The sequence below is a fragment of the Leptodactylus fuscus genome, chromosome 5, assembly GCF_031893055.1.
Source record: "Leptodactylus fuscus isolate aLepFus1 chromosome 5, aLepFus1.hap2, whole genome shotgun sequence".
NCBI lineage: Eukaryota > Metazoa > Chordata > Amphibia > Anura > Leptodactylidae > Leptodactylus > Leptodactylus fuscus.
Window position 1 is genome coordinate 125,111,633 of NC_134269.1, and position 16,907 is coordinate 125,128,539.

At 44.6% G+C, this 16,907-nt stretch overlaps 1 protein-coding gene across 1 annotated transcript in view; it reads left to right on the forward strand.

The window, feature by feature from the left end:
* Nucleotides 1–15,358, forward strand: part of MOV10L1 (Mov10 like RNA helicase 1) — a 57,081-nt gene extending 41,723 nt beyond the window's left edge. Inside the window, exons 18-25 of the mRNA XM_075274171.1 lie at nucleotides 240–361; nucleotides 743–842; nucleotides 924–1,088; nucleotides 2,324–2,497; nucleotides 2,630–2,779; nucleotides 11,169–11,276; nucleotides 14,697–14,837; nucleotides 15,263–15,358. Of these exons, the coding sequence (XP_075130272.1) occupies nucleotides 240–361; nucleotides 743–842; nucleotides 924–1,088; nucleotides 2,324–2,497; nucleotides 2,630–2,779; nucleotides 11,169–11,276; nucleotides 14,697–14,837; nucleotides 15,263–15,358 (1,056 nt within the window). The remainder of the gene's footprint in view (nucleotides 1–239; nucleotides 362–742; nucleotides 843–923; nucleotides 1,089–2,323; nucleotides 2,498–2,629; nucleotides 2,780–11,168; nucleotides 11,277–14,696; nucleotides 14,838–15,262) is intronic.
* Nucleotides 15,359–16,907: the final 1,549 nt, after the last annotated feature.

Here is a 16,907-nt window from a genome sequence, read left to right on the forward strand (position 1 = left end):
TTTAACATTACCAGTTTACAAGTAGATTTACATTCCACTTCTTTCCTGTGTTACTTAGATACAAATATCTAAAGCAGTCATTCGAGAGTTCTGTTCTCAGATGATTCTCATCTTTTCTTTTTTTTTTTTTTTTTTTTTCCATCAAGAAAATGTAGTAGACTGTAAATTTATCCTAATAATATTCTACATCTACTGTGTTACAATCCAGGCACTCTGCTTGTCTTTCCTCTTGTTTCTAGACAATCGGTGACATTGTGAAACCATACTGTGGACCTGGAGAAGATATTCAGAAAGCCTCTCGTTTTCGGATAATAATTTCTACCTGTAGCAGTGCTGGAATGTTCTACCAGATAGGTTTAAGGTCAGATGGATACTTATCCATGTTTTCAACACTGCACTACTATTACAATATCTGAAGTGAAAACAAGCATATATACTACAGCAGCAACACCCCAGGCATGTTAAATAGACAAAAAAATCAGGTTTCTCCTTTATCCACACAGAAAATGATAACTTTAGCTAAATATTGTATGCTTGGATGTCCTGAAGATCATGAATGCATTCTCATAGCATTTCTGTTTTTTAATTTATTGTATTTGCTTGGAGTACAAGTTTTGTGACTTCCATAGCTTTAACCCTTCCTCTGCTCCTTCCCTATGTTTTACACTACATTTACTGTATGTTTGATTGGGTTCTGGGCAAAAGCTACAAATGACTGAATACTGATATCTTGAATCATTAGAGTTGGACACTTCACACATGTAATCATCGATGAAGCTGGACAAGCCACTGAGCCGGAGTGCCTCATACCTCTGGGTTTAGTATCAGAAGTTACTGGCCAGGTACTAGTAACCACAGAGAAGTTTTTCAGTCCTATTCTGTTACTTATTCAGTCTTTTTAACAATATTTTCTACTATTACAGATCATTCTTGCAGGAGATCCTATGCAGCTTGGGCCAGTAATAAAATCAAAAGTTGCTTTGTCGTATGGACTTGGTATATCATTGCTAGAAAGGCTCATGGCTCTTCCAATTTATTTAAGGGATGAGGAAACCTATGGTGCTTGTGGATACTACAACCCCTTGTTGGTATGTATAATAATGTCAAACCTTTAAAGGTGACCTAGGGAACAAAATAACAAAAAGGTGTGAAAAATGTGTTTGGTTTTTTTGTTGTTTTTGTTTTTTTTCTGTGCTGACATTATGACTTCAAGCACAATCTAATGGCTGCACTTTGGAGAGATTGTGATGACTTTCTCACATCTGATTTGCTGTAAGTCACTCATTAAAGGGATTGTATAGCTTCCACATAATAACTACAAATACATCCTCAACAGTGCCAAATGCACACTGTTCCCTTTACATGGCTTCATATAACTTGCTGCTCCAGCTCACTGTTATTTACATGCAGTGAATAAGTGGAAAAATCTACATTTTCCATGATTCATCTACCTGCTCTGTGTACCCCTCCTTTTTCCACTCTCCCCATGTGCAAATTCCCTTCCTGCTACAGGGTATGTTTTGTGTCTCACTACTTCAGTCCATAAAGCTGCTCCCGCACAGGTCACTATGAGTGGCTTCAAGCAGCAAGGAGATCATTTGCTGCAGTGACGTTTCGTTTACTGCCCTTACTGTGCTGGTGCCACTCTTGTATTCATTTCTCAGATTCTACATTCTAACTGGAATTTCAAACCAAGCCTAAATAGTTCTAGCAAAATGGTTTACAGTAACAAATGAGAGAATGTGTTGATGTTTGGAAAATATTTGCAGACATTTGGTTAAAAGGATTTAAAATAATCCATATATGGCCATATAAGGGTATCAAATATGTCCTTTAGCTGTAGTGTGAGGGCATTTTTAGATCCTTTGCTGATTTTGAAGTAGGATTTCAATTTGCCCTCAGCTTGTCTCTTCAGATATCTTCACCTTAGGAATGCTTGTGGGGTACAGTTTGGCAGAGATCCTATCAGTTTGAAATGTGGGCCAAGTGTGCATGTGCTCTGAATGTGAAGAGTGGAATAAACTAATGTCAGATACCTCTTGCCATCAGCAAATCTTGCTAAGAATGAAAAGATGAGGCATGTTGAAATCAAGCAGTTCAATCCTTATCTCCTCAACGTTTGCCTTTGGGGAGTCAGAAGGCTCCTTTGCACAATAGATGGGTAGGCTGGTCCTGCCAAAATCAGTAGGCTTGGCTAAACTTCATATAATGTTTATGACCAGATTAAGGACTCATGTTTTAATTTTTTTTTTCCAAAATCCACAGCACAATACACTATAGTTTAATAATAATATTATTATTATTATTATTCATTTATTTTAAGATCACAAAACTGATGAAGAACTACAGGTCACATGCAGCCTTGCTTCATCTCCCATCCAAGCTGTTTTACCATAAGGAACTAGAAGTCTGTGCAGATCCAAAAATTGTAAACCGTCTCCTGAGATGGGACAAGCTGCCCAAGAAAGGTTTTCCTTTCATTTTCCATGGTGTCAGGGTATGTATAGCCTCTAGTAATAATATTAATATGCCATTTTTCTAGGATCATGTTTGAGAGAGCTTTTTCACCTTGGAGAAAGAGTTCTAAATCGGCTCTTCATTACAAAAAAAAAAAAATGTTGCTCCACAGGGAACAGAAATGCGTGAAGGTAGCAATCCATCCTGGTTCAATCCATCAGAAGCTGTGCAGGTCATGAGATACGCCTGTATACTTGCTAAACATGTTACCACATCAGTATCTGCAAGAGACATCGGAGTGATTACACCATATAAGAAACAGGTATTATATTTGCTGTAGTGCTGCTTTATGTGAGTACAAATGCAGGGCTGTGGAGTCAGTAGGCCAAACCACCAACTCAGACTCCTATATAAATTACTAGAGATGAGCGAACAGTGTTCTATCGAACTCATGTTCGATCGGATATTAGGCTGTTCGGCATGTTCGAATCGAATCGAACACCGCGTGGTAAAGTGCGCCATTACTCGATTCTCCTCCCACCTTCCCTGGCGCCTTTTTTGCTCCAATAACAGCGCAGGGTAGGTGAGACAGGAACTACGACACCGGTGACGTTGAGAAAAGTAGGCAAAACCCATTGGCACATGTGACCTCTAATTTAAAAGAACAGCGCCGCCCAGGTTCGCGTCATTCTGAGCTTGCAATTCACCGAGGACGGAGGTTTCCGTCCAGCTAGCTAGGGCTTAGATTCTGGGTAGGCAGGGACAGGCTAGGATAGGATAGGAAGGAGAAGACAACCAACAGCTCTTATAAGAGCTAAATTCCAGGGAGAAGCTTGTCAGTGTAACGTGGCACTGACGGGCTCAATCGCCGCAACCCAGCTTTCCCAGGATCCTGAATGGAATACACTGTCAGTGTATTCCCGTATACCCGATATATACCCCGATACCCGTTCCAACGGTGTGCCCCCCCACCTTCACCCCAGAAATACCCTGCAAGTCCCCTAGCAATAGAATTGGGGCTATATACACCCACAATTTTTACTACTGGTATACAGTGCCATTGTCTGACTGGGAATTCAAAGAATATATTGGGGTTATAAATACCCTCATTTCTTGCTACTGCCATATAGTGCCAGTTTCTGACTGGTAATTCAAAGAATATATTGTGGTTACGTGCACCCACAATTTTTACTACTGGTATACAGTGCCATTGTCTGACTGGGAATTCAAAGAATATATTGGGAATACAAATACCCTCATTTCTTGCTACTGCCATATAGTGCCAGTGTCTGACTGGGAATTCAAAGAATATATTGGGGTTACGTGCACCCACAATTTTTACTACTGGTATACAGTGCCATTGTCTGACTGGGAATTCAAAGAATATATTGGGAATACAAATACCCTCATTTCTTGCTACTGCCATATAGTGCCAGTGTCTGACTGGGAATTCAAAGAATATATTGGGGTTACGTGCACCCACAATTTTTACTACTGGTATACAGTGCCATTGTCTGACTGGGAATTCAAAGAATATATTGGGAATACAAATACCCTCATTTCTTGCTACTGCCATATAGTGCCAGTTTCTGACTGGTAATTCAAAGAATATATTGGGGTTACGTGCACCCACAATTTTTACTACTGGTATACAGTGCCATTGTCTGACTGGGAATTCAAAGAATATATTGGGAATACAAATACCCTCATTTCTTGCTACTGCCATATAGTGCCAGTTTCTGACTGGTAATTCAAAGAATATATTGTGGTTACGTGCACCCACAATTTTTACTACTGGTATACAGTGCCATTGTCTGACTGGGAATTCAAAGAATATATTGGGAATACAAATACCCTCATTTCTTGCTACTGCCATATAGTGCCAGTTTCTGACTGGTAATTCAAAGAATATATTGGGGTTACTTGCACCCACAATTTTTACTACTGGTATACAGTGCCATTGTCTGACTGGGAATTCAAAGAATATATTGGGGTTATAAATACCCTCATTTCTTGCTACTGCCATATAGTGCCAGTTTCTGACTGGTAATTCAAAGAATATATTGGGGTTACGTGCACCCACAATTTTTACTACTGGTATACAGTGCCATTGTCTGACTGGGAATTCAAAGAATATATTGGGAATACAAATACCCTCATTTCTTGCTACTGCCATATAGTGCCAGTTTCTGACTGGTAATTCAAAGAATATATTGGGGTTACGTGCACCCACAATTTTTACTACTGGTATACAGTGCCATTGTCTGACTGGGAATTCAAAGAATATATTGGGAATACAAATACCCTCATTTCTTGCTACTGCCATATAGTGCCAGTGTCTGACTGGGAATTCAAAGAATATATTGGGGTTACGTGCACCCACAATTTTTACTACTGGTATACAGTGCCAATTTCTAACTAGGAATTCAAAATGCGCAAGGCTCCCGGAAAGGGACGAGGCCGTGGGCGAGGTCGGGGGAATGGTTCTGGGGAGCAAGGTAGCAGTGAAGCCACAGGGCGTCCCGTGCCTACTCCTGTGGGGCAGCAAGCATTGCGCCACTCCACAGTGCCAGGGTTGCTTGCCACATTAACTAAACTGCAGGGTACAAACCTTAGTAGGCCCGAGAACCAGGAACAGGTCTTGCAATGGCTGTCAGAGAACGCTTACAGCACATTGTCCAGCAGCCAGTCAGACTCTGCCTCCTCTCCTCCTATTACCCAACAGTCTTGTCTTCCTTCCTCCCAAAATTCCGAAGCTTTACAGAACAATAACCCAAACTGTCCCTGCTCCCCAGAGCTGTTCTCCGCTCCTTTCATTGTCCCTCAACCTGCCTCTCCACGTCACGATTCCACGAACCTAACAGAGGAGCATCTGTGTCCAGATGCTCAAACACTAGAGTCTCCTCCATCTCCGTTCGATTTGGTGGTGGATGACCAGCAACCCACCCTCATCGACGATGATGTGACGCAGTTGCCGTCAGGGCATCCAGTTGACCGGCGCATTGTGCGGGAGGAGGAGATGAGACAGGAGTTGGAAGAGGAAGTGGTGGATGATGAGGACACTGACCCGACCTGGACAGGGGGGATGTCAAGCGGGGAAAGTAGTGTGGATGTTGAGGCAGGTGCAGCACCAAAAAGGGTAGCTAGAGGCAGAGGCAGAGGTCAGCAGCTTAGGCGAAGCCAGGCCACACCCGGAATCTCCCAAGATGTTCCAGTTCGTATCCAGCCCCGAAAAACTCCCACCTCGAGGGCACGTTTCTCGAAGGTGTGGAGTTTTTTCAAGGAATGCGCCGAGGACAGATATAGTGTTGTCTGCACAATTTGCCTCTCGAAATTGATTAGGGGCTCTGAGAAGAGCAACCTGTCCACCACTTCAATGCGCCGTCATTTGGAATCCAAGCACTGGAATCAGTGGCAGGCAGCAACGGCAGGACAAAGGCCGCCTGCCGTTCACGCCACTGCCACTGCCTCTGCCACTGCCTCTGCCACTGCCACTGCTGACTGTTCTGGCGATGCACTCCAGAGGACGAGCCAGGACACCACTTCATCTGCCTCCGCCACTTTGTTGACTTCTACCTCATCCTCCCCTGGTCCTGTCTTATCTCCTTCTCCTGCACCATCAAAGGCACCATCAGGCGTTTCTTTACAACAACCCACCATCTCTCAGACATTGGAGCGGCGGCAGAAATACACTGCTAACCACCCACACGCGCAAGCCTTGAACGCCAACATCGCTAAACTGCTGGCCCAGGAGATGTTGGCGTTCCGGCTTGTTGAAACTCCCGCCTTCCTGGACCTGATGGCAACTGCGGCACCTCGCTATGCCGTCCCTAGCCGTCACTACTTCTCCCGGTGTGCCGTCCCCGCCTTGCACCAGCACGTGTCACTCAGCATCAGGCGGGCCCTTAGTTCCGCGCTTTGCACAAAGGTCCACTTGACCACCGACGCGTGGACAAGTGCATGCGGACAGGGACGCTACATTTCACTGACGGCACACTGGGTGAATGTAGTTGAGGCTGGGACTGCTTCCCAAACTGGCCCGGTGTACCTCGTCTCCCCGCCTAACATTCCTGGCAGGGACACGAGAAGAACACCCCCCTCCTCCTCCTCTACCGCCTCCTCCTCCGCCACCGCCTCCTCCTCCACCACCGCCTCCTCCTCCGCTGTTAGATTGACCCCAGCTACGAGTTGGAAACGTTGCAGCACCGGCGTTGGTAGACGTCAGCAGGCTGTGCTGAAGCTGATCAGCTTGGGGGACAGACAGCACACTGCCTCCGAGGTGAGGGATGCCCTCCTCGATGAGACGGCAATATGGTTTGAGCCGCTGCACCTGGGCCCAGGCATGGTCGTTTGTGATAACGGCCGGAACCTGGTAGCAGCTCTGGAGCTTGCCGGACTCCAACATGTTCCATGCCTGGCCCACGTCTTCAACCTAGTGGTGCAACGTTTCCTAAAGAGCTACCCCAATGTTCCAGAGCTACTGGTGAAAGTGCGGCGCATTTGCGCCCACTTTCGCAAGTCGACAGTAGCCGCTGCTAGCTTAAAATCTCTCCAGCAACGCCTGCATGTGCCACAACACCGGCTTTTGTGCGACGTCCCCACACGCTGGAACTCAACGTTTCAGATGTTGAATAGAGTGGTTGAGCAGCAGAGACCTTTGATGGAATACCAGCTACAAAACCCTAGGGTGCCACAAAGTCAGCTGCCTCAGTTTCACATCCATGAGTGGCCATGGATGAGAGACCTTTGTGACATCCTACGGGTCTTTGAGGAGTCCACAAGGAGGGTGAGCTCTGAGGATGCGATGGTGAGCCTTACAATCCCGCTCTTGTGTGTTCTGAGAGAATCCCTGATTGACATCAGGGATAACTCAGATCACACAGAGGAGTTAGGGATAGCATCCGATCCGTCACAGCTGGAGAGTAGGTCCACACATCTGTCCGCTTCACTGCGTTTAATGGAGGAGGAGGAGGAGGAAGAAGAGTTGTCCGATGATGTGATGGTGATACAGGAGGCTTCCGGGCAACTTCGAATCGTCCCATTGTTGCAGCGCGGATGGGTAGACATGGAGGATGAGGAGGAAATGGAGATTGAACTTTCCGGTGGGGCCAGAGGAGTCATGCCAACTAACACTGTGGCAGACATGGCTGAGTTCATGTTGGGGTGCTTTACAACCGACAAGCGTATTGTCAAAATCATGGAGGACAACCAGTACTGGATCTTTGCTATCCTTGACCCCCGGTATAAAAACAACATCTCGTCTTTTATTCCGGTAGAGGGGAGGGCCAATCGCATCAATGCTTGCCACAGGCAATTGGTGCAGAATATGATGGAGATGTTTCCAGCATGTGACGTTGGCGGCAGGGAGGGCAGTTCCTCCAGTAGGCAACCAAGTTCTCACCGGTCCACACAAACGAGGGGCACACTGTCTAAGGTCTGGGACACCTTGATGGCACCCCCTCGCCAAAGTGCCGCCACGGAGGGTCCTAGTGTCACCAGGCGTGAGAAGTATAGGCGCATGTTGCGGGAATACCTTTCCGACCACAGCCCTGTCCTCTCCGACCCCTCTGCGCCCTACACGTATTGGGTGTCGAAGTTGGACCTGTGGCTTGAACTTGCCCTATATGCCTTGGAGGTGCTGTCCTGTCCTGCCGCCAGCGTCCTATCTGAGAGGGTGTTCAGTGCAGCCGGTGGCATCATCACTGACAAGCGCACCCGTCTGTCAGCTGAGAGTGCCGACCGGCTCACTTTGATAAAAATGAACCACCACTGGGTAGAGCCGTCATTTTTGTGCCCACCTGTGTAAAGCACCCCAACATGAAACTCCATGTCTGTACTCAACCTCTCCAATTCCTCCGCATCCTCATACTCATCCACCATAAGCGTTGCACAATTCTGCTAATACTAGGCTCCCTCCACCCTGATTTCCCCCAACTCTGCTGGTTAGAGGCTCCCTCCACCCTGATTTCCACCAACTCTGCTGGTTAGAGGCTCCCTCCACCATGAATTTGCCCAAACTGGGCTGTTTAGAGGCTCCCTCCACCATGAATTGGTCCAAACTGGGGTTTTTAGAGGCTCCCTCCACCATGAATTGGTCCAAACTGGGCTGTTTAGCGGCTCCCTCCACCATTAATTGGTCCAAACTTGGCTGTTTAGAGGCTCCCTCCACCATGAATTTGCCCAAACTGGGCTGGTTAGAGGCTCCCTCCACCATGAATTGGTCCAAACTGGGGTTTTTAGAGGCTCCCTCCACCATGAATTGGTCCAAACTTGGCTGTTTAGAGGCTCCCTCCACCATTAATTGGTCCAAACTGGGCTGGTTAGAGGCTCCCTCCACCATGAATCGGTCCAAACTGGGCTGGTTAGAGGCTCCCTCCACCATGAATTGGTCCAAACTGGGGTTTTTAGAGGCTCCCTCCACCATGAATTGGTCCAAACTTGGCTGTTTAGAGGCTCCCTCCACCATGAATTGGTCCAAACTGGGGTTTTTAGAGGCTCCCTCCACCATTAATTGGTCCAAACTGGGCTGGTTAGAGGCTCCCTCCACCATGAATGTGCCCAAACTGGGCTGTTTAGAGGCTCCCTCCACCATGAATTTGCCCAAACTGGGCTGGTTAGAGGCTCCCTCCACCATGAATTGGTCCAAACTGGGGTTTTTAGAGGCTCCCTCCACCATGAATTGGTCCAAACTTGGCTGTTTAGAGGCTCCCTCCACCATTAATTGGTCCAAACTGGGCTGGTTAGAGGCTCCCTCCACCATGAATTTGCCCAAACTGGGCTGGTTAGAGGCTCCCTCCACCATGAATTGGTCCAAACTGGGGTTTTTAGAGGCTCCCTCCACCATGAATTGGTCCAAACTTGGCTGTTTAGAGGCTCCCTCCACCATTAATTGGTCCAAACTGGGCTGGTTAGAGGCTCCCTCCACCATGAATTGGTCCAAACTGGGTTTTTTAGAGGCTCCCTCCACCATGAATTTGCCCAAACTGGGCTGTTTAGAGGCTCCCTCCACCATGAATTGGTCCAAACTGGGCTGTTTAGAGGCTCCCTCCACCATGAATTGGTCCAAACTGGGTTTTTTAGAGGCTCCCTCCACCATGAATTTGCCCAAACTGGGCTGGTTAGAGGCTCCCTCCACCATGAATTGGTCCAAACTGGGCTGGTTAGAGGCTCCCTCCACCATGAATTTGCCCAAACTGGGTTTTTTAGAGGCTCCCTCCACCATGAATTGGTCCAAACTGGGCTGTTTAGAGGCTCCCTCCACCATGAATTTGCCCAAACTGGGCTGGTTAGAGGCTCCCTCCACCATTAATTGGTCCAAACTGGGCTGGTTAGAGGCTCCCTCCACCATGAATTTGCCCAAACTGGGCTGTTTAGAGGCTCCCTCCACCATGAATTTGCCCAAACTGGGCTGTTTAGAGGCTCCCTCCACCATGAATTTGCCCAAACTGGGCTGGTTAGAGGCTCCCTCCACCATGAATTGGTCCAAACTGGGTTTTTTAGAGGCTCCCTCCACCATGAATTTGCCCAAACTGGGCTGGTTAGAGGCTCCCTCCACCATGAATTGGTCCAAACTGGGTTTTTTAGAGGCTCCCTCCACCATGAATTTGCCCAAACTGGGCTGGTTAGAGGCTCCCTCCACCATGAATTGGTCCAAACTGGGTTTTTTAGAGGCTCCCTCCACCATGAATTTGCCCACACTGGGCTGGTTAGAGGCTCCCTCCACCATGAATTGGTCCAAACTGGGGTTTTTAGAGGCTCCCTCCACCATGAATTTGCCCAAACTGGGGTGTTTAGAGGCTCTCTCCACCATGAATTTGCCCAAACTCTGCTGGTTAGAGGCTCAATCCACCCTGATTTTCAAAACAAATGTTGGTGCCAACCTCAACTTACTACAAGGGCCAAATTCACTGCTGGTGACAAGCTCTCCTCACTGCAAGTGCCAAATACACATGTTTCAAGGTGTTTTCCTACTGTCAGAGAGGTGGTATTGAGTGTGTAAAGTGTGTAGTTGTTAGGCTGTGATGTTGGGGTAATAGAGGGTCTTTGGTGTGTTAGATGCCCCCAGACATGCTTCCCCTGCTGTCCCAGTGTCATTCCAGAGGTGTTGGCATCATTTCCTGGGGTGTCATAGTGGACTTGGTGACCCTCCAGACACGGATTTGGGTTTCCCCCTTAACGAGTATCTGTTCCCCATAGACTATAATGGGGTTCGAAACCCGTTCGAACACACGAACATTGAGCGGCTGTTCGAATCGAATTTCGAACCTCGAACATTTTAGTGTTCGCTCATCTCTATAAATTACTGCTCCTGTCTAACTATGGCTGTCAGCAAAACCACACATGCAATATTGTCTCTAACCAAAAGTGACGCCAATTCCACATCCCTGTATACGTACATGTATCTTTAATTGTTACTGTATGTTATTGATTATTTGTTTATTCATTACTAGGATTTGGAATGTAAAAATATAGTCCGACACTGCTCTTTAGTCAGTAGGTTAAACTTCTATCAACTGCCTACTAAAAGTGCGGCTGTTTGATGTGGAAACCTCCACAACAGCTCCCTCACAAAATAATAGGACAAGAGTCTGAGTATAACAGCCAAACAAAGAACTGTTTATGTTGGGAGCATGATCCAATATTTCTAACATGTCACAACATTATATTGTAAGGGTATAAACCTCTACAAGTAATTTCATATATTTTTGAAGGTTGAGAAAATACGAACACTTTTGAGGACTGTTGACTTGATGGATATCAAGGTAGGATCAGTAGAAGAATTTCAAGGTCAAGAATTCCTGGTAATCATTATTTCAATGGTAAGTTGTTTTTTTTTTTTTTTTTAAATTTACTTCATGATGCATGGATGGTGGCTTCCAAGTATCTCAATATTATCTCTGATCATAAACAAAATCCCTTTAAAGGGGCTCTATCATTGGGAAAAGTCATTTTTAGCTAACCACATACTTACATAGCCTTTAGAAAGGCTATTCCACTCCTACCTAAATTGTAGTAGTAGTTTTTGAATGAGTAGTTTTTGAATAAGTCCGTTTTTAGTCATATGCTAATTAGCCTTTTCCATGCATCGGAAGTCTCATCGTGCATCCTCTATTCTCTGTGTATGAGAGCAGAGAGGCTGCTGTGCTGATAACTCCTCTCTCAGTTTTTATACACATAGAGAATAGCAGACTGTGATCACAGACACTTCGAGTCCCACGTTCCTAAAGCTAAACAGGTTTTAAGACACAAACTCCATACTGTGTATGAGGAGTTTGAACAGGTGATAATTTGCCAAGGAAAGATACATATCTGGAAATACATAGCTGGGAGTCTCTTATCACACCCAGTCTTAAAGCATACCTCCAGTTTTATAATAAGTCAATAGGTAAAGGGGAAAATAGGAAATAATACTCAGCCCAACTGCAGTTGAATATCTCCTGGTTATACTCTTGATAAATCTCCTCACTCGGCCTTGCTCGGATATGCACTCCCACGGTCCGGAGGAGAAAACAATAAATCCAAAGGTAAAAAAGTATCCAGCACAGCCGTATTCGTTGTAAAAAAAACTTTTTCTAAATTCTTTATTCCATACAAAGTTCCGAATAAAATGGAAACATCAACACACGTGTCATTAAAATGTGCGTCCAGACTGTTTGCTTGTGGAGAGCAGCAAATTTGTCAGAAGGGACAACTGCAGCATCGGTGATTTCATTTCTTTAATTGATGCACACTCCAACAAGGGATGAAAGAATAATAGCTTCCACATCTTGGACACTGTCACTCTTTCCTGGAACTGTTTAGAATCTGTATGAACAATCTCACATGCAAGCGATACTGGAAGAGGATAAGAACTGGGTCTGGGTCGTGATGGTCCTGGGACACCTAAACTGGAGGAGAAGAACTGTGGTGCGGATGCAGAGAGGGGTGTTGATATTTCAAAGCCAGGGGATGAGGTTGACCCTCATTTGTGTAGAGATGATGATGACCATGTTGATCAAGACTAACAATGGCAGGTCTCTGGCTATGTGCACGCTCTTGTAAACTGCATGCTTTACAATGGTAGGAGTTGATGGTTCTTTTACAAACAAAAAGGCAAGACTACTACAATAAATATTAAAAATCTATCCAAACTTTATTAACAAAAATGTTAAAACACAGATGTCCAATAGAAAAAAAGACAGAAACAACACATAGAAATGGACCAGCATACAGATCAGTATGGTATATTATGACACAATTCACAACAATAGGGGCAATATAAATGCAATGACTGGTATTTTAAATGTAGAAAGCCTACTACCATAATGTTGCCATGAACATGGCTGGACTATAGTAAGTAATATTGCAAAGTAATAAAGATGCAAATTGACACCCTCTAGAGACACAATAACAAGAATTTGAAATGCCATAACTTTACCATGTAATGCATAGGAAAAGCCCCGACGTACGTTTCACCTGGACTGGCTTCTTCTTCACACCCCCTGAAGGCTGTATGCTGGCCCATTTGTATGTGTTGTTTCCGTCTTCTCTTCTTTTCTATTGGACATCTGTGTTTTTAACATTTTTGTTAATATAGTTTGGATAGATTTTTAATATTTATTGTGGTAGTCCTGCCTTTTTGTTGGCAAAAGTACAATCAGTTTATCATTAGTCTATCCTATTGCATGCCCCATGTTATATATTTTGTGTGTCACCATGGCAAGAGTTGGCCCAGTTTGCCATGGGTGTTTTGTGTTGTCTAGCCTCAAATGTAATGGCTAAGCGGGTGTTCAATGCAGTTGGCATCATAACACCTAGGAGGACCACTGTGAAATGAATTAGGCATGGGTCTGTGACAATTTTCATAAACTAGCTGATGCAAATGAATAGATCTTATTGCATCTGTTTACCTGCATGATGTTTCATTTACTGTACCACTGATGATGCATATTACCCCGACACAGCCGTACATAATCTCCGGTGACCTGGTCTGTCATGTTCTATTCAATACTGTTGGTGCAATCAATTTTAGATAAACAGGTGTGGTATCCAGCTGTCATGACTCCACGGACACTCCACTGTTTCCCAGAGCATGCTGCTCCCAGCATTTATATGCTGGGTGCTGCAATGCTTACACTCTGCATTCTTGATGGCGGTGAGTACTATAGCTGCATCCCTTTCAAGTCTATGAGAGACCACTGCAGTACCCATAGCTATCAAGAATATGCCAAAGAGATGAGGTAGGGGGTCAATATCAAGCACCAAGGCCCACAAGACTTTAACTAAATCACTACTCTTAAGCGTTTAAAGAGGACCTTTCACCACCTCCAACAATTCAAGTCTTTAGTATCCTAGAAAAGGTGCCACACCACTGAGTCCAGCACAGTTTGAATCATTCCCGAGCAATAAGTGCAGTTAGTTTTGATGCCTGATGTGCAGTTTAGGAGCAGGACACTGATTGATACTGCCCTTTTGAGCCTATCAGAGGTAGCTAGTGTCAGAGCTCAGTCACACCCTTTGTCTGCTCCTGCCTGACACCACCCTGCTGACAGTACAGAGACTAAAATGACACGTTGCCTGTACTTTGCAGGTCCTTACGATCACGGCAATATTTAGATGTTGTTAATGTTTATTTATGTGTTTTGGGTTTTTTTTTTTTTATAAATGCAGGTCTATAATTAACTTTTAGTTATACCATTTTGGAAAGGTGTGATTGATCACTTTTTGCTAATGTATTACTGTGTTGTAGTAAGATCCATTGACTTCTATAACATGTGGTGGTACCTGTGGCATCATGTAATAAAACTATAGTAATGACTAGCCTGGAAGCCTTCACTAGGCTCCTAACTGTCATGGCAACTGATCACCATGAGTACTGCGATTTTTAATGATCACCACCCTCTGTAATGTTATCGGAGGGTGGCGATTATTAAAATCGGTGCCCCATGGTGTCTGTGCAATTTAGATGCTGTAGTCGGGTTTTGCTGCAGCATCTTAAGGCTTAACAGCTGCAATACGTCCGGCAGTCATTACAACAGGTGCTGGCTGTATTCTACAACCGCCATTCTCTGTGTATGGTGAAGGCTTTTATGTAAAGGGGTTAATTGATGTGTAGACCTGGCGAAAGGTCCTCTTTAACAACCCCCATCTATCTAGAGAGCATTGTTTAGGTTAAGAGTAATGTTGTTATATGGGTCTTGTTAATAATCTTGAGGACGAGAAATTCTTCAATTGAAATATAGTGTATCTTTTTTGTATAGGTGCGATCCTGTGAGGATTCAATTTATAATGATTCTAGAAGCTTGCTTGGATTTCTCTGCAATCCAAAACGATTCAATGTAGCAACAACTAGACCAAAGGCCCTGTTGATTGTTCTTGGAAATCCCCATATTCTTATGAAGGTAAACTTTTTCACACGGTGTTTTGCAGTTTATCTAGGGACTGAGGGAGGATTTCAGAAAGGATGTAACTGTATGGGTATACGTAGTATTTGTTGTCAATAGGCTTATATGATATACTCCCCATCCCCCTTTCCCGTCCTCCTTACTGGTGGTTTACGATGTATGGAATAACATAAAGGACAAATATGTAAACTGACAATTACCGGGGGCTTGCTGGATATTTTGGCCTCCAGTGGGTGAGTGGGAGGCCTGTGGGTACATATGACATTAATACCAGACATCAGATACTGGGAAACACATTGTAAACACACTCTCTGCAGTTACTAATCACTTTTATGGTCAAAGATCACGTTTCTAATTTAATTTACAAAAGCTTAGGGTTTGTTCAGACTGGTACTACTCTGATTTTGTTTTCTTCTAACCAGGATCCTTGTGCATGTGCCCTGCTTGAATACAGCATTATAAATGGAGCTTACACTGGATGTAATTTACCTACTGCTCTGGAATCTCTACAGCAGTGAGTTTTCTTTTCTTATTTTTTTGTTTTAAAATATTGTATATTGTATTAATGGAAATAAGCTGATTATAATCAATAGACTTTCTTTATTAAATGGTATTTCTGAAAGGGCGTTATATCTAAATACTATTTGTCAGTTAATGCAAAAAAAAAAAGAGCCAAAAAGTAGTAGGGGGAAAAAGGAACAAGCCACTACCAATACCTTTTATGTTAATGGATTATCTCCCATATAACATTGGGGGGGACACAGTACCATGGGTGTAGGCCCGGGTGTTTACTTAGTTAAGATTAGTGGCACAGTTTTCACACTGATGTTAATACCAGACGAGGTCTGGAAATCATTGGTCATTTCAATGCAGGGATATAGACAAGGGAGCAGTTTCATGGTTAAAGCCTCCCTAAACATTGGAAGAGCGTTCGCTCAGCGGATACCAGGCCTTGCCTTAGGACTGGACATAACCTCTCTGTGACTTTATTTTTCCCAATGATAGAACCCCATAAACTAATTTTTAACTAAACACATACTTGTATATCCTTTAGAAAGGCTATTCCACATGTACCTTTTGTATGTTAATTGCCTCAGTAGTTTTTGAATTAGACTGCTTTTATTCATATGCTAATTAGCCTCCAGCGTGCACCTGGAAGTCTCAGTGAGCACTGTCTGCTGTGTGTGAGAGCAGGGAGGCTGCTGCTGATGACTCATAAGTAAAGAAGAGTGAGAAATATTCGAAACTACAGTTTCATCTCTACTCATAAGCCTTCCCTGCTCTCACACACAATAGCAGAGAGAGTGCTGGCTGAGACTTCCAGTGCTCACTGGAGGCTAATTAGCATATTTATAAAAACGGGCTAATTAAAAAACTACTGAGGCAATTAACATACAAAAGGTATATGTGGAATGGCCTTTCTAAAGGCTATGCAAGTATGTGCTTAGTTAAAAATTAGTTGTCCCAATGATAGAGCCCCTTTAATCTGCCACTTCATGGCAGAGTTGCAGTGGTTCCTTCCTTAAAGAGGACCTTTCACCACTTTGCAACCTGTGCAGCTTTCTGCCCCATGTTATAGATGCAGCTGCATAGACTGTAGTGCACTTTGAATTACCTCCCTAGCCCCCCTCGTTTTGGAGCTGTGAGCCCCGTAAATTTTGGCGCCCTGTATGGTAATTAAGGCTTTAGTGTCAGAAGGGCGTTTCTGACGATAAAAAGAAAAGCTATGTCAGTCTGACACTGTCCAATTAGCAGTGGACAGTGTCGGAGCTGCTTCTCCTGCCTAATCTCGTGAGTTCTCGTGAGATCAGGCAAACGTCTCTTCACAGGGCTGCACAGAAGACCCGGAGAAGCGATCCAGGCTGAGCACTGAAGTGGATGAAGGAGAACTTCAGTGACATCTTCACAGGTAAGTGAAGAAACCCCTAAGCAATGAGCATAACTACCCTGTGGTCCTAGGTCTAGCCCCTATACAACGAGCATTAACCCCTATAGCCCCCTAGCAATGAGCATTATCCCCTATAGCCCCCTAGCAATGAGCATTAACCCCTATAGCCCCTAGGCAAT